Source organism: Canis lupus, chromosome 1 (assembly GCF_003254725.2).
Source record: "Canis lupus dingo isolate Sandy chromosome 1, ASM325472v2, whole genome shotgun sequence".
In the NCBI taxonomy this organism is placed as follows: Eukaryota; Metazoa; Chordata; class Mammalia; order Carnivora; family Canidae; genus Canis; species Canis lupus.
Window position 1 is genome coordinate 67896340 of NC_064243.1, and position 25131 is coordinate 67921470.

Below are 25131 nucleotides of genomic sequence, written 5' to 3' on the forward strand. Positions count from 1 at the left end.
AGTGGCAGGAGGCGAACTGTCGGCTGCCCGCAGCACAGGGAGCCTTCCAGCGCGGCGCAGGGGCGGGAGCAGAAGCAGATCAGGCCGGCGGCCTGGCCCTGGGCCGTGAGCGGGCCTTCGCTCAGTTGTCCTGTCCCAGGAGAAATCCGGTTAGGGAGCAGAGAATGAGACAGAGGTTCCTTGGGGGCGTTTTATCCTAAGATGCTAGAGCAGCGGAGCTCCCAGAACTCGGAGGGGCCGCCGGCCCTCGGGGTGACTGTGTCAGGGTTGGGGTCCAGCGCGCAGGTGTCCCATGGGGTGCACCTGCGGAAGCCCGCCTGGAAGTCTCTGATGACCCCGCGGGACCCCAGCCTGGCACTCGGTTCTGACCCGACGTCCGCACAGAAAGAGCTGAGGCCACGGCGGCCGCCAGGGGTGCGATCGCAAGGGCTGTGGGGTGGTTTGGTTTATTGTATGTTTGAGCAGCACGTGCGGGTTGTGTATCTCCTGAATGCCTCTCAGGGGGTGTCAGCCGCCTACACAGCAGGGCCATGTGGCACTCGCGTGCACACCCCCTGCACATGGTCCCAGTACACAGAGTATCCCTCCCAGCATCCCCCCAGCACCCCCCCCCTCCTCCACGATCACATACCGAGTCTTCCAGAATCTCAGACGGTTCAGAAGGACTCGGCCGGCAGGGAAGTATGATGCCCAGTGTGGCCAGGCCCAGGGAGCCCCTGGGAAGCAGCAGCGTGGGGCCACCCGGCGTGACGGGCTCAGGCCCCGAACAGGCACGAGTCGGGGAACCAGGCCACGGGCCGTGCTCACACCGCAGCAGCCGCCGTGTCCCTTGCCCCTGCCTCCGCCCGCCTGCACCTGCTGCCGCCCCGGGGACACACGAGAACAAGCTGCTACTGACCTTGTCATGTGCTTCTCCTCTTGTCCCTGCCGTGGCCCCACGTGCAGCTTTAGCCCCACATGCCACTTAGAGCGAGGCCTCGGGCTGATGTGTGATGCGTGCCCCGCCGGCTACACGGGACCCCGCTGCGACAGGTAAGCACAGCCACGCGCCCGGGCGCCCCAAGCCACGGGCCTTGGTCCCCCGCACGTCTCCGAGCCGCTGCCACGCTCAGTGAGCCCGAAGGTCCTCCCGGGACGTGTCAAACAAATGCATTTTATTTTCATAGTTTATTTATTCTCTCAAAATTGCCCCATAAATCTCCATTCACTCAGAGAGGGTTTGATTAATGTTTTAGTCTTAAAGGTTAAGCATTAACCTACAATCTTTCTAGAAGGTGTTGCTCAGGTGGAAAGTCATGCACTTTAAGATTTATCTTACTGCCTACGTGGGCACCATTTGCTTTTCATAATTAGTTTTTTGTTCCTAAAAATGTGACTCCAGCGTGTAGTTCATAGTTCGGGGAGTGGTCCATGATTTACCTTAAATACACCCGAAAATAGAAATGAAATGTGATTTATTACTGTGATTTCTGTCCTCTTCTAATTACTCCTGGGCCAGCATTTGAATTCCCACTGATTGTACGCGGCTGCTTTGCGGCGGAGCCAGAGGTACTATTTTACGAAATCGATGGGATTATTTGTCTCCTGAAATGTCTGCGAAGCAAAGGTCCTTCTGTGTTTCCGTCTCAGGATAAAAATGGCCCAGAGCTCCCCGAGGATCACTGATGAGCGCGGCCGCCACCCGGGCCTGGGGGGACAGAGGCGGGGACCCGCTCTCCACCCCGAGGGCCTTCTCCATCCCCACCCCCCCCACCCCCCCCACCCCCGTGTTCCCTTGTCCCCGCTGTCAGCCAGGGCACGCTGGGGGAGGACACAGGGGCCAGGCACCGGGAGGTAAGGTTGCGGGCAGCTGCAGCTGTGCAACAGTGAGGGCCACCTGCGTGCATGGCGACACCTGTGGATGAGCGACAGGGGGAGAACTGACAAAAGACTGGATCCCTGGCAACTCAGAAGAAACTGGAGGCCTTTGGGTTAATAACCAAAAAAAGGAGGGCACGTGTCTGCTCTGCACCATGATCACCGGCCAGGACGCCCCCCGGGCCTGCTCACATCAGGGCCCCCACCCTGCCACGGGCGACGGACGTGCCAGTCGCTCTGCCTCACGACCACTGAGTCCCACTCACGCCCCTGAGCTGCACTCTGAGGTCCTCACGTAACTTGTCTCATGCTCTGTGTCTCTACACAAGGCACACAACGCTTGTCCAACCACCTACTGTTTAAAATCCCACATTTGATTTAACCAGCGTCCGTTCAGCCACCACCCAGGCCAGGTGCAGCTCGATGCACCGTCCTCCCGTTCAACAGGTCGCATCTCTAAGCGGGTGACAGTGGCTCCGTGTGTCCCGGAGACAGCTCCAATGTGGACCATCAGAATGACTGAGGGAGGAAAATTACCTGACAGCACCATGTTCGGTTTAAAATCTTTATTAATCTGCTTAAAAAGAAAATAGAGGTGGACCGATGCAGCTTCTCCAATGGCCTATCTTCCCTCCGATCGCAGCTTTTCGGTCAAAAGTCATCTTCGACTATTATTCTGCGGAGGACCAAATGTCGTGTTTTGCTAGCCAGAACTTGGATTCGCGATTTCTAGGAGTATTTAGGGTTTATCATTCGTCTGGATTTACATGATTTCAAAAGCATCTTGTTAGATGGATCCCAGAACATTAGGGGAAGCATTTCAGGGGAGGTGCAGGCTGTGGGGGGGCGGGGGGCGGCTGGGGAGACTAAGGGCATCACAGGAAGATCCTGGCTGTGCTGACAATCTTGTAATCAAGACTGTTCTGCAGGAAATTGGTGAAATCAGTGTGTGCACACCATCGACGTAAACCGGCGCTGGAAAACCAGAGCAGCGCTTCTCCCAAACCGCACATTTTTGAGATTGAGTTCCATGACCGCATACGCCTAAGAAGCGTCTAGTAGCTTGTTAGTTCTGACATGTCTGGACGGAAGAGACCGGTTGCGTTTGTTTAACTCGGCATTTTCTTTTCTGTTCTTGATGTGTAGCTGACACTCAGGTATGTGGTTCCAGGTGTACAGTGGGCAACTCTAGACGTTGCACTGTAACTCAGCACTTCCCAATCTTGGGTGACCATGAAGCCCTGCTTTTCGATAGATGATAGATAGATAGATAGATAGATAGATAGATAGATAGATAGAGATATAGACAGGTAGGTAGGTAGATAGATGAGATAGATGATAGATAGGTAGGTAGATAGACAGGTAGGTAGATAGATAGATAGATGATAGGTAGGTAGGTAGATAGATTAGATAGATAGATGATAGATAGATAGATAGATAGATAGATAGATAGATAGATAGATAGTAGACAGATATAGATAGGTAGATGATTGATATACTGACAGAAGATAGACAGGTAGGTAGACAGATAGATGATAGATATATGATAGGTGGGTAGGTAGATAGATGATAGACAGGTAGGTAGATCGGTAGATATTTTAGCAAGAATGCATCTCAGATGACAGCTCAGGTGGACAGGAATTGGAACTGTATATTCTTTATCTCGATTTAACTTCTATTTTGAGACCCGGGCTCCGTAGTGGGAGCTGTGGGAGCTGTGGGAGCTGGGAAGCATAATCTCAGTCAAGTACACTTTAAATTCCCTCCATGGTACATGTCAGTTGTATCTTAATTTTTAAAATCTGGGTTTTTTTTTTTTTTTCATCTCCTCCCATCTCCCAGGCTTGAACCAGAGTTTCTAAGAGGCTTACTTAGTACCAAGAGATCTGAATGCTGGAGTGAGTGAGGAGAGTGTGTGTGTGTGTGTGTGTGTGTGTGTGTGTCTGTCCGGCTGTAAGTCTGCAGGTCCTGCCGTGCTCACCACAGACCTAGGTCCCACCTGTCCCTGTCTCTGCCTCCGCAGCACCACTGACTATGCCCCCTGCTGTGCCCTTCTTCCCCAGGACTTGTTCATCTACCTCTACCCCCCCTTCACCCCCATTGCCCAGCAGCACCCCCCACCCCGTGGCAACCATCAGTGTGTTCTCTGCATTTATAGGTCTGCTTCTGCTCTCTTGTTTATTCATTTAAAATAAAACAAAGAGCCTCTGTAACACACAGCGCCCTAGCTCCCCTTCTCAGCAGCTCCTGCTTGGGGCCAGAGCACCCGTACTTTCGGGTATCCCTGCTTTCCTCTGGGGAATGTTTGAAAGAAAAGAAAAACAAGAGCCAGGGAGCGAGGGAATGAGCTACTCATGATGGCACCTTGCTGAGACTCTGGGCCTCTGTCCTCGTCAAGGAGGAAGACCATGAAAAAAACCCAGAAAGGAAAGTATCTTGGAGGGCGGAAAGGGGTGAGCCTCGGGCTTCCAGAGGAATCTGAGAGAACATGGGAGGTGGGCTGGCCGAGCGACACCCACCCCAGGTCACGGGCAGCACTCACCACGAGCCTGGGGCCCCGGCAGGTGCGGCAGGTGCACGGCACCTGGACGGACGCGGGGCAGCGAGGCGGCCCTGGGGCCCCGGGCCGGGGGGGGGGTGCTCCTCAGGCCATCTGTGCCCCCCCTGCTCCTCCACGCCCCCCAAAATAAAGAAAGGAACCTTTTTTTTTGAAGCCTGGGCAAGTTGACCCTGCGGGGTCGGGAGGGCAGCAGGAACGCAGGGCCCGCGGCCCGGCCTCCCCAGGTGGGGGCGAGCCTCAGGCCGCTCCGCCCGCCGCGACTGGAACCCACAGCTCAGAACGTGGAAGATCCACCTGCACGTTTATCCGTAGGATTCAGGTTCTAGGGCTGAAGCGTTTCCCTTGGCTTTTTTAGGTTTCAGTTCCAAAACCCTATTTAGAGAGTCTCCGCTTGGTGACCCCGGGACCCTGGGGGGAGGCTGACCCCTGCCCCCGCCCCCCCCGCCTGCTCTGTGCCCCCTTCCCCCCCACCTCCCTCCTGCTCTGTGCCCCCACCTGCCCCCCCGCCCCCGCTGCTCCCCCATCCTCACTGACCCCCACCGCCCCTCGCATGCTCTGTGCCCCCCACCTGCCCCCTGGCCTCCCCCCACTGCCCCCCACATGCTCTGTGCCCCTGCACCTGCCCTCCCACTGCCCCCCCGCTCTGTGCCCTCCCCCGCTCCCTGCCCCCCCCGACTGCTCTGTGCCTCCACCTGCCCCCCACCCTCACTGACCTCCGCCGCTCCCTGCATGCTCTGTGCTCCCACCTGCCCTCCCACTGCCCCCCCACCTCCCCCCTGCTCTGTGCCCCCCCAGGACACGGAGCCCGAATCCTTCCCAGCGGGACCATGGCGCCCACGGGGTGGTCAAGGGCGGTGGGGGGAGGTGGCTCGCCAAGCAGGTGGACAGAGGTGGCAACCCGGGTCGGGCTGCAGATCATGGAGTCTCACCCCCTGTTTTAGCCAAGAGTCACCGACCACCCGTACAACAGTGAGGGGAAGGGTAGCCATGGCTCTGAGCTGCTCCTGCCCTTGGTCTTCAGCTTCGCTCCCCTCCCCGCCCTCCTCTCTCTCTCTCTCTCTTTCTCTCTCTCTCTCATTGTCCCTAAGTCGTCAGTACAAAGAACCTGTCACCTGATGGCATGTGGTGTCTAGGATCTCATCCACGTTCAGTGACCTCTTGCTAAATAAAATATTGCACTTGTGCATGAGAAACAGCAACAACAGAGCAAGCGTTGGAGGGAGCAGTGACCTTGTCACGATGTCCGTCTGTCGCAAGGAAGCCAACAAACGGGTCTGCGAGTGTGCTCGCCCTCCTGTGTGTGCAAACGGCAGAGGCTGAGATCTCAGATTCCAGCCCGTTGCGCAGCTGAGCGTGCGGGAGGCCCGCGGTTCACGCGGGTGCTAGTGAAGTAAATGCAACTTGAGCGGACTCTGAGACGCTACGATCATCAGCAACAGTCATGTGATTGGCGGTGCTACGTTCACTGACCCCAGGGCTACTGTTAGACCTGTACTGACGCATTTCTGTGTGTGAAACACGCCTCTGTGTACAGCCCCGCGCACACACACCAGCCACGCAGCCTGAATGCACACTCCTATCACGTATGCTCAGGATACTTTCTTACATGTTCGACCACCACAACAAAATAAAAGATGCCTCTTTGGTTATTGTACTTAACTGTAATAATTTGCTCGTGAGCTGAGGGTTCCTTTTCATTGCGGAAGACTATTGGCCTTATTAATTGGGTATCTGTGTTAAGAAAATTTCCCCGATCTTGTTATATAATGCCATCTCTCCTGAGGGCACTAAGTCATTTTGAGGAAAGCGAGCTGGAAATAATGGGTTTTCGTTGGCTGTGATAACGATCATTGTATATCGTTATTCCAGTGGAGCAAAGTCACTGTCTTAATGGTAAACAAACTGAGATGCGAGTGTGTGCGGATGTGATCATAAGCTCTGAATGTCAAGTAAGGCGAGGAGAATTGGGTTAAAATTCAAAAAAGTCTTCCTGTTATCTTTATGGAACACCACCTCGGAAGGGGGTGACGGGCAAACCTTACGCACCAAAATGTTAATTCCTATTTTACGGTAGATCATCAATAAGCGGTTCTATTTGTGGGTGACGGTTTCCCTCCAACGATATGCATACTACGACCTTCATATCTTGCGAGTGCATGACTAAAACTAGTCACCTCATTTTTTAAAATTATGATAAAAGGTTAATTCACTTTAAAAACTGAGTATTATGGCACTTACGAACGTTCTAGAAAAGTTAGAGTAATTAATGACTCTGCCCCCTTATTGTGGTGCCATTAAAGCATCCTCACATGCTGCGTGGACGCGAATCCTCTCTGTTTGGAAGGGCAAAGAGCATCTCCGTCCATGGTGACACGGGCCCGTGAGCAGATGAGCACACACGTAGTGTACTGTTGCGATGATAGTCTCCTGCCTCGCTTTTGTTCCCCTCCGATTCTGATATTTGCTGCAAAAGACTTTTTATTTCGCTTAAGATGGCACAGATGACAGACTAGCCTGACTGTACGACTGTACGAGATGCTGTTTCGTTTCTCCTTTGGCAAGTGCGGCTTCACACGAAGCATGAACAAACGGAACTGGAAGAGAAGTCAGAGCGGAGTATAAATAGCTGCCTCTTAAAATCCTGTGTCTGTGCATCTGTGACATTAAGTAGCATTTTGAAACAACATATGGATAAAGGGAAATTTGATACCATAATTTAAGAAATCTTCTCTACTGTGCCTCATAAATAAACAAACTCATTCTTCCAATAATATGTAAACTAGTAGTGCGTCCTTTAAAAAAAAAAAAGGAGAGAGAGAGATACCTAGAGTCCGCTGATGTGAGTTGTGGGCACAATTAAGCCTCACCTTCCAGCGTATTCCCCTAAGAGGCAGGTGTACCTGCTCCTTGGTAAAGGCTCTTCGATGAGGATCTGCCCCTGTCTGGAAATGCAAATATATACAAACCCATTATGAATGCGGAGATACCCACGGCCCCCACCTGAATAATAATGAGAATCTTTGGAGTCACAATTTTCCGTTTAATAAATTCCGAATCCTCATTGCTGAATTTCCTTGCGAGTCTGTTTCCTCATAACAAGCTTTTGTTACAACAACAACAAAAAATGTGAACCTTCCATATTTGTACAGAAAACAACCAATTGGAGTAGATGCGTGTGATGTGTTGCACTACAAAGGCCTCCCAGCACGGACCCGCGTGCCTCTAGAGTGCCAGCAGCAGATTTCTTATTATGCTTTGGACTCATCTTCGGTGCCAGTGACAAGATTTTTCTTTTTTTTTTTTTTCTTTTCCTGGCTGAAATCTAATTACTAGTTGGGCTGGCAGGATTTCATCTTGTATCTACACCGCAGTTCTAGAAAAACATTTTTTAATCACCTTGCATTGGAGAAAAGGAGCGCTCGGAAGGAACGTACATCACCCTGGGAGAGGGTAGCGTGAAAACCATACAAACGGTGCCCCGACGGGTGTCATGAGTTGCTCCCAGATGCTCACTGATGACATTCTCCCCCCTAGGTGTGCAGAAGGCTATTTTGGACAGCCTTCCGTTCCTGGAGGATCGTGTCAGCCGTGCCAGTGCAATGACAACCTTGACTTCTCCATCCCTGGCAGCTGTGACAGCCTGTCTGGCTCCTGTCGGATATGCAAGCCAGGGACCGCCGGCCGGCGCTGTGAGCTGTGCGCTGACGGCTATTTCGGAGACGCGGTTGAGGCGAAGAACTGTCAGCGTAAGTCCTGAGCCCCCGACGCCCCTGCCAGGTGACGCCTTGCGCCTCGGAGCAGCTGCCGAGCTGCGGAGCGCGGCCTGGAGCGCAGGGCACGGTGTGCGCCGGGCTTGCCCTGAAGTGTCTCGTTACACTAATAGACTAAAGCCCGTGCAAGTTGCCGCACGGCCCAAGGGATGTTGCTTCTCAAACGTTGCACGCGTTTTGAAAATAAACGTGCCCCCGGTAGGCGAGAAGCGCTTAGAGATGAGGTGAGCCGGGTTCATCCTAGTGCTTGCCTCATTGCTGATCACTTTCTTAAAATGAACTGATCCGCCCGTGTGACCTCTTTGGCACCGACCTCTGTTACGCTTTCCTATGAGAACTTTATATTCCTGCATCTCATAGTAGGTGTAAAGTTCTGCCCGTGTTTTACACACTGGCATTTGTAATTGTTGAACGATTGGCCTTCTTTACCTTAGGACTGTTCACGCAATGGTGCAGCTGTGTTTCCTTGCACAGAGTTAGCTATCGTGGGGCGTCACCCCGGCTCATCGGTGCACTTCTTGGGTCGCCTCTGCCTCCTTAGCTGCGTTACTCGGGGTTGCATCGAATTTGCTGATGCTTTATATTAGCAGTAACATACCAGGCAGGAGGAATCTTACTGTGCGGAATCCAGGGACATGTGAGCCCAAGCCCCCGAGTATGGTACGTGCCATCCTCAACTTCACCTGCTGCTGTAATCTCGAGGTAGGACAAGTTATGATGCCCACAGTTCACTTCTGTCCACTTCATTAAGTAAGAAGGGATGCTTCGAGTCATTGACTTGGGACCTAGGGCCTGCAAAATTACAGAAACTGCTGAACATGTAGTGTCTTGTCACTGTTTCTGCTGTAAACACCAAACATCAGGTAGGACACCCCCTTTCAATAGCAAATGTGTCTTTCTTCTCATGGGCTTGGAAGATGAGTGCCAGATTTTTGTCATTTAAAAATGACAGTTTGTTAAATTAAAAACCAATCACTCTCATACTCTGGTTTCTCTTCACATCGAATAAATCTTTGACCTTTTACTAAGATGTGAAAAAAAAAAAAAAAGAAAACCCACAAATCATTCTCTAGAACAAAAAGCACTTATTAATACCACCTGGAAAGTGGTATTTTTAGATTTATTTTATTTTTTTAATGATTTTTAATGTATTTATTCATGAGACACACAGAGAGAGCAGAGACACAGGGAGAAGGAGAAGCAGGCTCCATGTAGGGAGCCCGATGCGCGACTCGATCCCAGGACCCCAGGGTCATGACCTGAGCCGAAGGCAGACGCTCAACCACTGAGCCACCCAGGCATCCCAACTGATGTTTTTTTAAAGCAAAATTTTCAACAGATTCAGATGTAATTATATTGCTTTTGCTATTTTTTCAAGTTTTTATTTTAACTCCAGTCAGTTAACGTCTAGTATAATATCACTTACAGAAGTAGAATTTAGTGATCTGTCACTTACATGTAACACCCAGTGCCCATTACAACAAGTGCCCTCCTATTAATCTTCATTGGGCCTTCAACCCATCCCCCCCAGCTCACCTCCCCTCCAGCAGCCCTCAGTTCGTTCTCTATGGCTAAAAGTCTGTTTTACGGTTTGCATCTCTCTGTTTTTCCTCCTGTGTTCATCTATTTTGTTTCTTAAATTCCACAAGTGAGTGAAATCATATGGTATTTGTCTTTTACTTATTTCACTTTGCATAAAACACTTTAGCTCCATCCATGTCATTGCAAAGGGCAAGTTTTCATTTTTTTATATCTGCATAATGCTCCCTTGTATATGTACCTCTTCTTTGTTCATCAGTTGATGGGCATTTGGGCTCTTTCCATAAATTGGCTATTGGTGATGATGCTTCTATAAATATTGGGGTGCATGTGTCCCTTTGAATCAATATTTTGGTGTCCTTTGGGTAAATCCCTAGTAGTGCAATTGCTGGGTTATAGGGTAGCTCTATTTTTTACCTTTTAAGGAATCTCCATATATTTTCCAGAGGGGCTGCACCAGTTTGCATTCTGACCAACATGTAAGAGGAATGGTTCCCCTTTCTCAACAGCCTCTCCAACATCTGTTATTTCCTGTTGTTGATTTTTACAATTCTGATTAGTGTGCGGTGGGATCTCATTGTAGTTTCGATTTGTATTTCCCTGATGAGTGATATTAAGCATCTTTTCCTGTGTCTGTTGGCCATCTGGATGTCTTCTTTGGAAAAGTGTCTATTCATGTCTTCTGCCCATTTCTAACTGGTTTTTTGGGTATTGAGTTTGGTAAGGTCTTTGTAGATCTTGGATACTAGCCCTTTATCTGATATGTCATTTGCAACTATCTTCTCCCATTCTGTTGGTTGTCTTTTAGTTTTGTTGACTGTTTCCTTTGTTGTGCAGAAGCGTTTTATCCTGATTAAGTCCCAGTAGTTCACTTTTGCTTTTGTTTCCCTTGCCTTTGGAGATGTGTCTAGTAAGAAGCTGCAGCAGCTGAGCTCAAAGAGGTTGCCCCCTGTGTTCTCCTCTAGGATTTTGATCATTTCCTGTCTCACATTTACGTCTTTCATCCATTTTGAATTTATTTTTGTGTGTGGTGTAAGAAAGTGGTCCAGTTTCATTCTTTTGCATGTGACTCTCCAGTTTTCCCAACACCATTTGTTGAAGAGACTGTCTTTCTTCCATCAGATATTCTTTCCTGCTTTGTCAAAGATGGGTAGACCATAGAGTTGCTGTTCCATTGATCTATGTGTCTGTTTTTGTGTCAATAACATACTATCTTGATGATCAAAGCTTGGTAAGAGAGCTTGAAGTCCAGAGTTGTGATGCTTCCAGCTTTGCATCTCTTTTTCAAGACTGCTTTAACTATTTGAGGTCTTTTGTGTTCCATACAAATTTAAAGATTGTTCCAGTTCTGTGAAAAATCCTGGTAATATTTTGATTGGGATTGCATTAAATGTATGGGTTGCTTTAGGCAGTATAAACATCTTAACACTATTTGCTCTTCCAATCCATGAACATGGAATGTTTTCCCATTCTTTGTGTCCTCTTCAATTTCTTTCCTAAGTGTTCTATAATTTTCAGAGCACAGATCTTTTACATCTTTGGTTAGATTTATTCCTACTTCTCTTGATTGTTGGTACAATTGTAAATGGGATTGATTCCTTGATTTCTCTTTCTGCCATTTCATTATTGGTGTTCAGAAATCCAACAGATCTCAGTGTGTTATTTCTGTATCTTGCAACTGCTTTTATTTTAAAATGATGCTAATTTATGGTGAATTTAATCCTATATTCTTCATTCTAAGAAAAAATGACTTCTAAATTATTTGGAAAAAAATAATAAATTATTTGGGATCTTAAAAATAGAAGTATAATGTATATGAGACATGATAAAGAAATTAAAAGTACATTTTAATAGGGACATGAGGGGACAGATGGCAGCTACACTTGTGGTGAACATAGTATATACTTGTTGAACTATTATGGTGTCCACCTGAAACTAATGTAACATTGTGTGCCAACCATTCTCATTTCAAAAAATTAATAGAAGCTAATTAATTTTAAAAAGATATTAAAAGTATTCATAAAAATTCTAGTGTCAAGTGAAATAGATATTTACAGAAAATATTTTTTAGCCTTTTCTCACACCCCGGTATTGTGTATGCTTCAGCTATTCCCCAGGGAAAAATCACAGCTGCTGCTAAGACCAATTCTTTAGTGGCCACCAAACTCATATCAAGTTAGCAGGCACCAAAGGCCAAATTGCTGGGAGAAAAATCCAGCATTTTTTATTTAGTAAAGCAGTAAAACTAAGTCAAACCTTGAGTCAGATGAACAGGAAAATAGCATAAGCTGATGGAGTAACTATTTATAATGTATTGATAAGTTGTGCTCACATCAAAGCATCCAGAGACACGAGATGTCTAAAACCATCTATGAATATTCTAAATTCCTATGTCACCTCCCCCTCACGTTTTTATTTTATTCTGGTATCAATGTAATTATATGTATCATTAAAAATATAGAGTATAGAGTGAGATATTAATTATATTCTATTTGTGAAAAGGCCCTTTAATTTTCAGACGGATTTATTATATATCTCAGAATAGCATCAAACGACTTCATAACACAGAAATGACAAAAGATTGCTTAAACGAAATGTAGGAAATAGTATATAAGTCATAAAACAAAGTGATTTTTAAAAAGCATGCTTTATTCCTAATACACTCGACACAGTGTACTTTTTAAATGGATATATTTGACGTCTAATGACACAGTGGTCCTAAGGTGTACATCGTGGTACTCCTGGTATCCGTATATACTGCAAGATGGTCACCATCATTGCAATATTTAGTCTATTACACAATATAGTACAATACTGTCTGTATTCTTCATACTGGGAATTAGAGCACTATCGCTTATTTACTGCCCGTTATTTACTACTTGCAAGTGTATACTCTTAAATAATAGCAATTTTATCCCCCCGCCCCCACCATCCATCCCCTGTGACACCACCATTTTACTATCTGTATTTTATAACATTGTTTTTTTTAGATTCCACATGCAGGTGATGCCATGCAGTAATTGGCTTTCTTTGACTTATTTCACTTAGGATAACGTGGTCAAGGTCCATCCACGTTGTTGCAAATGGCAGGGTATTGTCGTTTGTCATAGCTGAATATTTCATTGTGTATATATATACCGTATCTTTTTCTTTAATCTATTCATCTTTGATGGACATTAAGTTACTTCCAGACCTTGGCTATTGGAAATAGGGCTGCAGTAGACATACATACTGATTTCATTTCTTTTAAGTATGTACCCAGTAGCAGAATTACTAGATTGTATATGGTAGTTCTATTTTTAATTTTTTGAGGAACTTCCACCTTGTTTTGAACCAATTTACATTCCCACCAACAGGATATAAGAGCACCCTTTACACCACATTCTTGGCGACATCTGTTGTCTCTTGTCTTCTTGAAAATAAGATTCTAATAGGTGTAAGGTGATGTCTTATTGTGGCGTTAATTTGCATCTCTTCGATGATTAGTGATGTTATATATCTTTTCACGTGCCTGTTGGCCATTTTGATGTCCCCTTTGGAAAAATGTCTAATTAGTTCTGTCTTACTTTTCCAATCTGAAAGATGCATGTGGTCATGTATGTGTATATATAATACTCATAATATTTACACATTATATTAGATCTGTACTTATTGTATTTACATAGTATATAATATTTTCATTATATACTATTTATAATTCACTCTCGAAATTGGAATAATAATGATCACAGTTATATTTTAACAACATATGCTGCACCAGGCACTGTGATAGAGCTTTACAGGAATCCCCTCTACAGCTTGGAGAGTCCTTGTAGGAATCGAATGATAATGACGCACAACAGGACACCTTAGCAGATCCAAAAGCATTCAAATCTAAAACTCAGTTGTCAAAAAAAAATAAAAATATAAAAATAAAAAAATAATAAAAAATAAAACTCAGTTGCCTGTGTTCCCGTTTGGGGGATATTTTTATTATTTAACAGCCTACTCACACTACTGGCAGTGTTTTGCCAATCACGGATCCCTCTTCCTTTGCAGCATGCGGCTGTCATGTCAACAGCTCCCTCTCTGAGCGCTGCCACGCTAGGACGGGCCAGTGCGAGTGCAAGCCGAACGTGCAGGGGCGGCGGTGTGACGAGTGTAAGGTAAGCAGCAGGGGCTGGACAAGGGCTCCTCTCTCCTGGAAAATGCTCATTAGCTTGCAGTGACACACGTATTAAGTGTAAAGAGAGGAGCCCAGGATTCTCCAAATCTACACGTACAATCCCTGTGATCGTCGGAATATTTTTCCAACATAGAAGGAAGTGTGCCGTCCGCTAGCACTTGCCCGTCAGCCTGTGACCCCTGGCAGGAATACTCACTGAAAATCAGATGTTTTTGAAACAAATGGTATATAAATTGAATCCCAGTCTATCGTGAGTAAAATACTCTTTGCTTTTATGTTGGCAGCATGAATGCCCTACACCGTTGGTCTTGGGCAAGCGCTTTGCTCTAGTTCTATCATTTAAGAGTCAGTTCCATGAGCACGCTACTTCTCCAGAGTTGTCAGCAGAGAAGCTAATCAACATATATTTTTTAAACATTTTATTTATTTATTCATGAGAGACACAGAGAGAGAGAGAGAGAGAGAGAGGCAGAGACACAGGCAGAGGGAGAGGCAGGCTCCATGCCGGGAGCCCGATGTGGGACTCGATCCTGGGACTTCTGGATCACGCCCTGGGCCGAAGGCAGATGCTCAACCGTTGAGCCACCCAGGCATCCCTCAACATATTTTTTTAGATAACATCACTTTTCTAAAATGAAACAAAAAATCAAAATATGTTGCTGTCTGTTCCTGAGTGTTGGCCTGCCTTCCGTGTGCCAAGCGCCTTGGATCCCTCCATGGGAGTGATGGGTCCGCATTACCTCTTCTTTATAAATATGTATTTATTCTTGGTGGTAAAGACTGTTGAATAGAACCAGCAGTTCTCAGATGACAAACTGGCCTTTTTGTAGTAAGCTCAAAGGTATCATCCACGTCCGTCTGTTGAATAATATCATCTGCTCTTTCATCCCTTTGTTTTGTCTTATTTTTCTGTTGGCTTTTAAAGCCCCGTATGTGGTGGGACCCAGAGAAGCAATTCTGTGTGTTGTGCGGCTGCAGCCCCATTGGCTCCGTGACACCGCAGTGTGATGCGGCGGGACGATGTGCGTGTCACTCTGGCTTCGTAGGGAGACAGTGTCGCCTCGGCAGGCAGGTGCAGCGGCCGGAGGAGCAGCCGCAGAGAGTGCAGCGGGTGCTGGGGCCTCCTCCGAGGTGGGCCAGCAGCAGCTCGGGCGGCTGCCCCCGGGGAGCCCATCGCGCCCCCGCTCCGGTAATCCCAGAGGTACTGCATGGCTCGTGCCTCCGCATGCCGTGTGCCACTCGGGCCGCGGACCTTCCCGATGGCGTTTTTACCAAATAACGGTTGCTCAGCGTGCAGACTGCAAATGTCAAAGCTGCACAACTCCTGCTTGAAGCCCTGCCTTTTGAAAAGAGCTTTCCGTGTATTGTTAAGCATGTGTTCAAGTTCAGAGGTTCATGAAAGTTTCCATTAACCATGGATATGGAGAAACTAAAGTTTATTTGTACAAACCTATGATTTTAGCAGTGGAAGGAATTTCAGGCATCATTTGGAGCAAATCCCCTTCCATGAATGAACAAGTGAAGGGAAATCTAGCAGAGAGAGCAGCTTTCCCAAGTTTCCCAGCTTTCCCAAGTGAGACCGTATGTGTGAGAGTGCAGGGCACCGACTCTGAAGCCAGGCCGGCTGGGGTGGAAGCCTGACTCTGCACTTGGCTTGCTGGTGATCTTAGGCAAGTCACTTGACCTTTCTGTGCCTCAGTTTCCTCCCTCTGTAGAAAAGTGATGGTAATAACTATCTCCCAGGAGTGTCTTGAGGAATAAATGAGTTCATCTTTGTAAAGGGCTTTAGGACGGTGCTTGGCACGCAGCAGGCACAGTATGTAAGTGCTCACCATCTACTTTTTGAATCTGTTTACTACGAATGTTTTCCCGAGTCTCAGAGTTAAATTTTTGTACATCAACTTTATTAAAATTTTGTTACTGGAATTCGTTACTATGTATTTTGGTGCAACTTAACTCTTTAAAACTATATTATTTAATTATTTGAAATGGATGGTAGATTTCTTCTTACGTATTTTTTAAATAACAAACTATGATTTGGAAGTTCATTTAATCCTACATAGATATATCTGTTAAAGATATATAGGTATGCCAAGTGAAGAAAAAATTAGGGGATAAAGATGAATTAAAGTATTTCCTCTGCAATTCAGATTTCTAAGTTAGGAAAATTTAGGAGATAAATGCAAAATGCTTTGCATAAGGAATGCAAACACATCTATGATTCAGGTTTTTTAAAAACTATGTCAATGTCGTATGTTCTAGTCTTTTTTCTATGTATATATGTTTCTATTTGTGTGCGTGAGTGGTGTGTGTGTCATCATAGGTATATAATCAGAGTCAAAGTGTATATATAATTTTGTATCCTACTTTTTGAAATTTTACATAATGCTATATCCTAAGCTTGTTCCTATCATTAAAATTGCTTCAAAACAGGATTTTAATGATTGCCTAGTATTTCATAGCATGAATGTATCATAATGTAACTTACGCAACTTCCTCTCTAACATTCGGAAGTCCCTCTCATAAGTAATGCGATATTGAGCATGCTCATACTTTAACCATTTTCCTAATTTCTGATTATTTCTCTAGGTCAGGTATCTAGAATTTTGTAGGTAATTGCTTTTTATGAATAAAAATCTTACATGTCTTAATCTTCCCTTACATAATGAAATTTAATTTCAAAATCATGTGGTAAGTCATTTGTTAGAACTGATACTTTCTTATTTATTTATTTATTCTTTAATATATATTTCAGTACCAGTGCAGTGCTGTATTAGTTGTATTAGGCATACAATATAGTGATTTCACCTTCTTTAATCATATGATGACATCTGAATTTGGACTGGAAATAAAAATAAAGCCAACAATAAATACAGAGATTAAATGACAAACTCAGTACACCCATTTTATATTTAAAAACCAAAATTGTTAGCTATAGTCATTTTAAGAGCCTAATTTTCAGTGCAATTTTGTTTTCTAGAACTGGTTTTCATACTGTTAACAATAATTTCAAAAATATATAATGACAGTTATTTGTTTCTCTTTGGGTGGCTCCCATTAAATAGCAAGAGTCTTTGTTACCAGGAAGTAACTATTGAGTGTAATATTAAAAAATGGGAATTATTTTTTACAAAGAAGTAATTACCAAGACTAATTTTTCAGATTAAAATATTGTAATAGTGTGACCCACTTCATATTTTAAAATACGACCTTGATGAACTTTAAGTAGGATATGCACTTTTCATTTTTCTAGTAGAGGTAATTTTTTTTTTAGTAGAGGTAATTTTTAATCCATCCACACTCCCTAATGTAGTCACTCTAGGTCAGATAGCATGTATTTCAAGCCAAAGCTAGTCATGAAAACCAATCATAGAAAGTTTCTATGCATAGATAAGAGATATACTTAGGAATTACCCATCAGAGAGTAAAAGGTTCTTTTCATCTACCTAATCCGGCGCTTTGATGTGAATTCTCTCAAATCAATTTCACTTGTTAAAATGAAACCCAAGAAAGTAGATGTTTGTAAACCAATTATTTTGTCAGCATTGGCATAAACCTGTAAGTTATATTTGTAACATGAGCCCTAGAATGATGACTAGGTGTATCTACAGAGAGATGACAAAAATTAGATCAAATATTAGAGAAAAAACATTTATTTTATAACTGTAGGTTTCTGCTCAATAATATTGAAAACATTTTTAACAAGTAGAAGGCGTTAATAAGATCTAAAAGCAATCAATTCAGATTATTAGGAAGGAAGCAAGTAAATTTTTTAAATTAAAATGTAAGAAACACCCCATAGCTTAGATCCACATTGCTGTTAAAATCTTGGAAGGTATAGGGAAAGACTGGTGAAAATATAAAGCAGACATAAAGGATAGTGACCTAATTCTACTGTTAACTTTGATAAAATTTTAAAGCTACAGTACTCTTTTTTCTGGGGCCATTAGATCCCATTACATTAGGAAAGGGGCCATTAGATCCCATTACAACCTCATTGTCATAACATCCGTGAAGAACTTTGATCATCCATAGGTTCCTCTCTCCTGCCTCACCTTTTGGTGGTGGTGCGTCTTATTTCATAATGAATTCATTGATTTAAATTTAATTTCTCTCGTCCTTCTTTATGCCAGCCTGAAACCTTCGGCCTACAATCAGGAAGAGGGTGTGTTCCCTGCAATTGCAATTCCTTTGGGTCTAAATCTTTCGACTGTGAAGAGAGTGGTCAGTGTTGGTGCCAGCCTGGAGTGACAGGAAAGAAATGTGACCACTGTGCCCATGGCTATTTCAACTTCCAAGAAGGAGGCTGCACAGGTCTGTAAATAAGACTCAGCCCTACACATTCATTCTCTGGTTTGGGCATTTTGGCAACTGTAGCAGTTCATTCTTCAACATCCCTAGAGATTAAAGCAAAGGCACCTTCACAACAATTATAGGATCCAAAATATTTAACTGAATAAATAATGTACATTTATTTTAAATAAACTAGCAAATGAAATATACTGTAGTGTGAAACATTGCTCAATAAATAACTATTTGCAAGTACTCAATAAAAATAAATAAATAAATAAATAAATAAATAAATAAATAAATAAACAAACATCAGCAGGTCTCAATTCTGCTGTTTCCCTTCCTGGCTGTAACCATGAGTCGCTCACTCAACGGCTACTGTAGCCTGGAAGTCAAACGTTCAATTTTTCTTTTGCCAGTGTTCTCATAGTTTAAACTTCACTCTCAAGCTAATATAGTTCAACTTAGAAAAGTGAAGGGGGAAATCATCTCAAGCAGCCTCCAAGCTGAGCGTTGAACCTGAGACCATGACCCCAGCCAAAGCCAAGAGTTGGGTGCCCAACCAACTGAGCCACCCGGGCGCCCCTAAAATATACAGTCCTTTGAACCCAACCCTTACATGTTCATTTAGTGTGAATTATGAAATGCTACTGTGCATTCAAATATCTTTACTACTAGAAATTATTAGTAAGACATTATTTTAAATTATGAAATGGTGATGACATTAGAAATGCAAACTTAGTAGCATTCAGATCCAGAGACACAGGACAGAAAATAGCCCCAAACAAGCAGGATAACATGATGGTTGAGAGTAGATTTCCACCAAATAGCTGGGACGGGTTTCATGGCTCCACCGGTGACTAGTTATGTGACCTTGCCTAAGTGCTTGGGTCTTGCTGTCTCTCTACAAAGTTCATCTATTAAATCAAGAAAATGATTATTTCTATCTCACTGGGTTTTTGTAAGAATTAGTTGAGTTAATAGCTATAAAATATTTAGAATAATGCCTGGCATGTAGGCACCAGGTCAGTGTTTATCATTGTTATTATTATCAGTGTTTATTAGTATTCTGAATTGTGGTAAACATCGTGTTTGGGCAGGGAAAAGCCAGCTGATTATTCAAGTCTTCTCCATACTCAGTTTTATGATTCCGTTTGAAGAACCGCTTAGAGAATTTCTATTTGCAAGGTAACTTCTCGAATCGCTATTCCAACTGTCCCAAGGCATTTTTTAGCACATAAATTTGAACATAAGGTGAACTGGTTTTCTTCTTAAGAAATGGTACATACAAAACAAACCCTTTGACTTAAAACTATCAATAACAATAATAATAACAAAAATAACAGCTAAGATTTCTTTGGTGTTTATGTCAAGTATTATATGGAACATTTTTCACAGCTCGTATGGGATGCTGTGAGCAGTGATAATTGTGACTCCTTAAAAATTGAACTTAGTCAAATAGTCTAAATGTAAAAAGTCAAATAGTTTAAATGTATTTCATTTAAAGATTTAATCATCATATGACCAATTTAAAGGCTTTTTATAATATTAATCTTCTGTCTGAATCTGAGTATTTGGTGGTATTTCTCCCTTTGCTTTCACTTCAGTTTGAAACTTACTAGCTGAGTCAACTATAGCTAATAAGTAGTGTTCATTGTTCAGTCATCACTTAGATGACTTTGACGCTCCCCTGAAATCACTTTTATTCAAATCTGATTTATGCAGTATTTGAGAATTTGCACTTTTTACATATTATAGCTAAGAAAATGAAAAATCTATTGAAAAAAATAAGGCAAATGGTAAATAAAATTCAAAAATCAACACGCTCACACAGAGTTACAAAATTCAGCTGTTTTTATTTTTTGTGAAACTGGAAATATCCTGATGTATGCCAATTATAACTATTATACTCAATATACTGAATTTAAGAAGCCTGTTGAGCTTATAGTTTTTTATTGCAAAACAGAGTCATCAATAAGAAGGAAATATTAATCTATACAGCATAGAATAAGTAAGTAAAACTTAAAAAAAACATAGAATCAAAATTTTAAACTTTATAGCATTTAAGTACACTGAGCATCGAATCTGATGTGCCACTTCTTTCTTTAAAATTAGTTGAAAACCTAAAAATATTTTACCTTTTGAAATTATTAAAAGAAATACAATATAATTTTACAATATAATTTTGTTGATCAACCCCTCTATGAAATACACTTCACTGTGATGTAAAAGACGAACTAGGTAAGTTTTCACTTATAACAATAATATGGAAAATGAAACAACACAAATCCAAATACAAACTCCATACTTTCTATAACATTTTTACTGTTTTACTCTATTTTTCCCTTTCACCTGTGAAGCTTGTGACTGTTCTCATCTGGGAAACAATTGTGACCCAAAGACTGGTCAGTGCATTTGCCCTCCCAATACCGTTGGAGAGAAATGTTCTAAATGTTCACCTAATACCTGGGGTCACAGCATCATCACTGGTTGTAAGGTGAGTTAATTGCTCTATTTTATCTGATCATGTTTTAAGAAATTTGTTTTTATCTTGTTAAAGTTTTATAGTCGGGCATTTCAAAAGCTAATATTATTAAACAATAGAGAACTATCAGTATAGAGCGATTGCAGATATTGATCAGTATCTTAACATTTTACTTTTGGGGAAATAGGATGAAGCAAGCACCATGTTTATGTATCTTCGTTCACGAGACCTACCAAAAAAAAAAAAAAAAAGAGGAAAATTATAATAAAATCAGAAACAGCAACAACTTCATACCTAAGCAGAGTGAGATACTAACTGCAAAGTACAAGGAAATGAAGGACTCGTTAAAGGAATTTGCCAAAAATCTATAGTAATTGCCCCCAAATTATGACTAGGCTTCACTTTTCAAGAAGCAGTTGAGAGGATTCTGTGGAGTCATATTAACAACCTCTAGCTTAAAAAACTCCACATTTCTTTTCCATGGGAATTCCACAGAAAGTGGCATGACCAGATTCCATAGTGTCACGTTATGTGCCTGACAGCGACTGCAGGTACATAGGTGAGAGATGACAGACGCTGGGGCCTGGTCAGTGTGCCTCCCCAGAGATACGGGGAGTAGGCTGTGTGACTGCTGCTGTGGCTTGGTGACCTTATCGATTTGGAGGCTAAGAAACAGGAGTCTTAAGACAGGTCCTGGATTTGCTTTTCAGATTAGAAGAGAGTATTATTTATAGCTACAAGGATTTTTTCCTTAAAAAAATTATTTATTTATTTATTTATTTATTTATTTATTTATTTATTTATTTGACACAGAGAGGCAGAGACACGGGCAGAGGGCAAAGCAGGCTCCCTGCGGGGAACCCGATGTGGGACTCGATCCCGGGACCCCAAGGTCATGCCCTGAGCCAAAGGCAGACGCTCAGCTGCTGAGCCAGCCATGGCTACAGGGATTATAGGAGATTCGAGGTCAGGTAGGAAAGGTGATGAGTTCAGAATTTTTGTCAGTGTTTTGCGAGGTATTAATTAAATAAAATGCAATTCACTCTCTTGAAGGGGTGAGCTTTGACCTGTGATTACAGTTATATGCTCCCTTGTAGTCTACTTCCCCTCACCCCTCAACCAGCATCAGGAATTTACTGTTTCTCCTTCTATCACTGTAGTTACGTTGTCTCTCCAAATTCATGTAAATCAAGCCCTCATCCATGTTGTTTGGGTTTTGTTTGCTTGTTTGGTGGCAATAGTTTTGGTCTGGCTTCCTTTACTTAATATAATGCTTTTTGATTCATCCATACTGTTGCATATAGCAGTAGTTTGTTATTTTTAATTATTTACTAATTTGTATTGGATGATATGCTATGACTTGCTTATTACCATTTAATGGGCATTTGGGTCATTTCCAGTGTGGGGCTATTATGAACTATTTTGCCATGAATACCAATGTATAAGTCAAAAGCATTGGTGTAGATGTATGATTTCACCTATCATCCATCACAAGACTACTCCATATCCTTCTCAACACTTAGGATTGCTTTTTTTTTTTAAGGTTATTTATTTATTCATGAGAGACACAGAGAGAGACAGAGACACAGACAGAGGGATAACCAGGCTCCCTGTGGCAAGCCCAATGCGGGACTTGATCCCAGGATGCCGGGGTCACGCCCTGAGCCGAGGGCAGATGCTCAACCACTGAGCCCCGTATGTGTCCCCCAACACTTAGGATTCTGACTCTTGAATTTTAAGCATTCAGTTGATGTTTATGTATATCTTTCTGTTGCTTTAATGTCCACTAATATTGGGAATAATTTTATTTACCATTTATATATCTTCTTGGGTGAAGTTCTGTACAAATCTTTTCTATTTTAGGTTGTTAGTTTCTTCAGTATTGTGTTGTAAAAGTTCTTTATATATTCTAGATGCAAGTCCTTTAACATATATATGGTCAGTAACTATTTTTTCTCCCACTATACAGCTTGCATTTTATTTCCTCTGTAGTAGCTTCATCTAATTTTTATAAAGACCAGTTTTTTGTTATCCTTTTCTTTCATGGCTCATGCTTTTTCTTTTCTAAGAAATGTACAGTTGCTTACATCAAGATCTAAAGACCCCTCTCCTGTGTTTTCTTCAAGAAGTTTTATAATTTTGGCTTTTACATTTAGGTCCACATCCCATTTTCAATATTAGTTTTTTCTGTGTAGTCTGAGGTAATGGTCAAAGCTCAGTTTTTAATGGATATCTAATTTTTCCAGCATCATTTTTGAAAAGATTATTCTTCTTCCCCATTGAATTACTTTGGTCAAAGTAGAATAATTACATGTGCCGCTCTTGCATTTCTGAACTCTATTCTGTTTTGTCGATCGGTGTCTGTCCTTGTGCTAACACAGTACTGTCTTCATCACTGTAGCTTTTTAGTAATGTGTGAAATCAGGTGGTGTAGATTCTCCAACTCCTTTTCATTTCCAATACCTTTTGGGTACATTAGATCTTTTGCATTCCCACTTTTAAAGTTTGTCAGTTTCTTTACCAAAAGCTTTCTAGGATTTGATTGGCATTACATTGAGTCTACAGGTCATTTTGGGAAAAATCAAGACTATTGCACCTTTCAATATACGAATATGACCTAATTTCTAATTTAGCTGTCTATACTTTTTTTCTCATCAATGTTTTATAGTTTTTGGTGTGCAAGTCTTGTACATGTTCTGTTAGATTTATCACTGTATTTCATATTTTTTATGCAGATGTTATTATTTGTTTCATCTCAATTCCGAATTGTTGCCAGAATAGAAAAATACAATTATTTTTATTTAACTTTTTATACTGCAACCTTGCTAAGCTTATTCTAATTACCTTTTGGTAGATTGATTAGGATTTTTTATGTAGACAATCATACCATCTGCAAATTGAGTTTACTTCTTCCCTTCCAACCCATGTAACTTTTATTTCATTTTCTTGACCTATTACAGTAAAATGTTGACTTGCAGGGCTGGGAGCAAATACCCCTGCTCCCATAATATTCCTTATGTTAACTAGAAGGCATTCAGTCTTTTACAGTTCAGAATGTTGTTAGCTGTGTTTTCTTTATAGATGCTATTTAAAAGTTTGAGGATGTTTCTCATGTTCCTAGTGTATTAAGAACTTTTATCAAGAATATATGTTCAGGGGATCCCTGGGTGGCGCAGCGGTTTAGCGCCTGCCTTTGGCCCAGGGCGCGATCCTGGAGATCCGGGATCGAGTCCCACGTCGGGCTCCCGGTGCATGGAGCCTGCTTCTCCCTCTGCCTATGTCTCTGCCTCTCTCTCTCTCTCTCTCTCTGTGACTATCATAAAAAAAAAAAAAAGAATATATGTTCAGTTTTGTCAAATGCATTTTCTACATCTTTTGAGATGGCCATAGGATTTTTCATTTTCAGCTATTAATATCATAAATCATATTAATTGATTTTCAAATATTGATCCAACTTTACAATCCTCAGATAAATCCTGCTTGATCATGAGGGATTATCTACTTTAAATTATTTTACATTTTTTCGCTAGCATTTTGTTAATGATCTCTGGGTCTCTGTTCATAAGGAATATTGGGTCTTTGTTTTTTGTAGTTTTATTGTTTAGTTTCATTATTGGGGTACTGCTAGTTTTATTAAATAGATTAGAAAGTATTCCATTCTCATAGTTTCTGAAGGAGTTGCATAATCAATGAAAAATAAATGAAAACAAAGATACTTTAGAAAAAAGTCAATGAGACCAAAAAATGGTTCTTTGAAATTTTTAATGAAGTTGGTAATACTCTAAGAAGATTGATAAAGAAAATAAAAAGAGAAGAAGGAAATAATAAAAATCAGGAATAAAGGAAGAAGCATCCGGACATCTGGGTGGCTCAGTGATTGAAGGTCTGCCTTTGGCTCAGGTCGTGATCCTGGGGTCCTGGGATCAAGTCCCCCAGTGGGCTCCCAGCAGGGAGCCTACTTTTCCTCCCTCTGCCTGTGTCTCTACCTCTGTCTCTGTGTGTCTAATGAATAAATAAATAAAATCTTTTTAAAAATACATAAATAAAAAATAAAGCAAGAGGCATCATGAGGATCCTGCATATGTTAAAAGAATAATATGAGCAACTTAAATCAATAAATTTGATAACTGTACAAAATAAAAGTTCCTTCCCTTTGTTTACTTTGAGTTTAATTTTCTCTTATGTTCCAAGTTTCTTAAGATGAAACCTTAGATCATTGACTTGAGACCTCTCTTCTTTACTAACATAAGCATTTCATGTTATAAATTTCCTTCCAGGCACTAATTTAGTTGCATCCCACACATTTTGATATGTTGTTTAAATTTTCATTGTTAAACTCTTCTTATTTATTTTACTATTTATTTGTGATTCATTGATTATGTAGAAGTATGTTGTATAATCTCCAAATATTTGAGGGTTTTCAAGATATCTTTCTGTTATATTTGTTTTATAACACATATAACAT

General features: G+C 42.3%; 1 protein-coding gene across 3 annotated transcripts in view; it reads left to right on the forward strand.

The window, feature by feature from the left end:
- Positions 1-25131, forward strand: part of LAMA2 (laminin subunit alpha 2) — a 583497-nt gene that overhangs the window by 350279 nt on the left and 208087 nt on the right. For 2 of the 3 annotated variants that reach the window (XM_049115400.1, XM_049115407.1), the window contains exons 19-24: positions 946-1032; positions 7952-8163; positions 13765-13871; positions 14817-15092; positions 18025-18205; positions 20542-20678. In XM_049115400.1, the coding sequence (XP_048971357.1) occupies positions 946-1032; positions 7952-8163; positions 13765-13871; positions 14817-15092; positions 18025-18205; positions 20542-20678 (1000 nt within the window). The remainder of the gene's footprint in view (positions 1-945; positions 1033-7951; positions 8164-13764; positions 13872-14816; positions 15093-18024; positions 18206-20541; positions 20679-25131) is intronic. The other variant, XM_049115415.1, reaches the window with a different exon arrangement.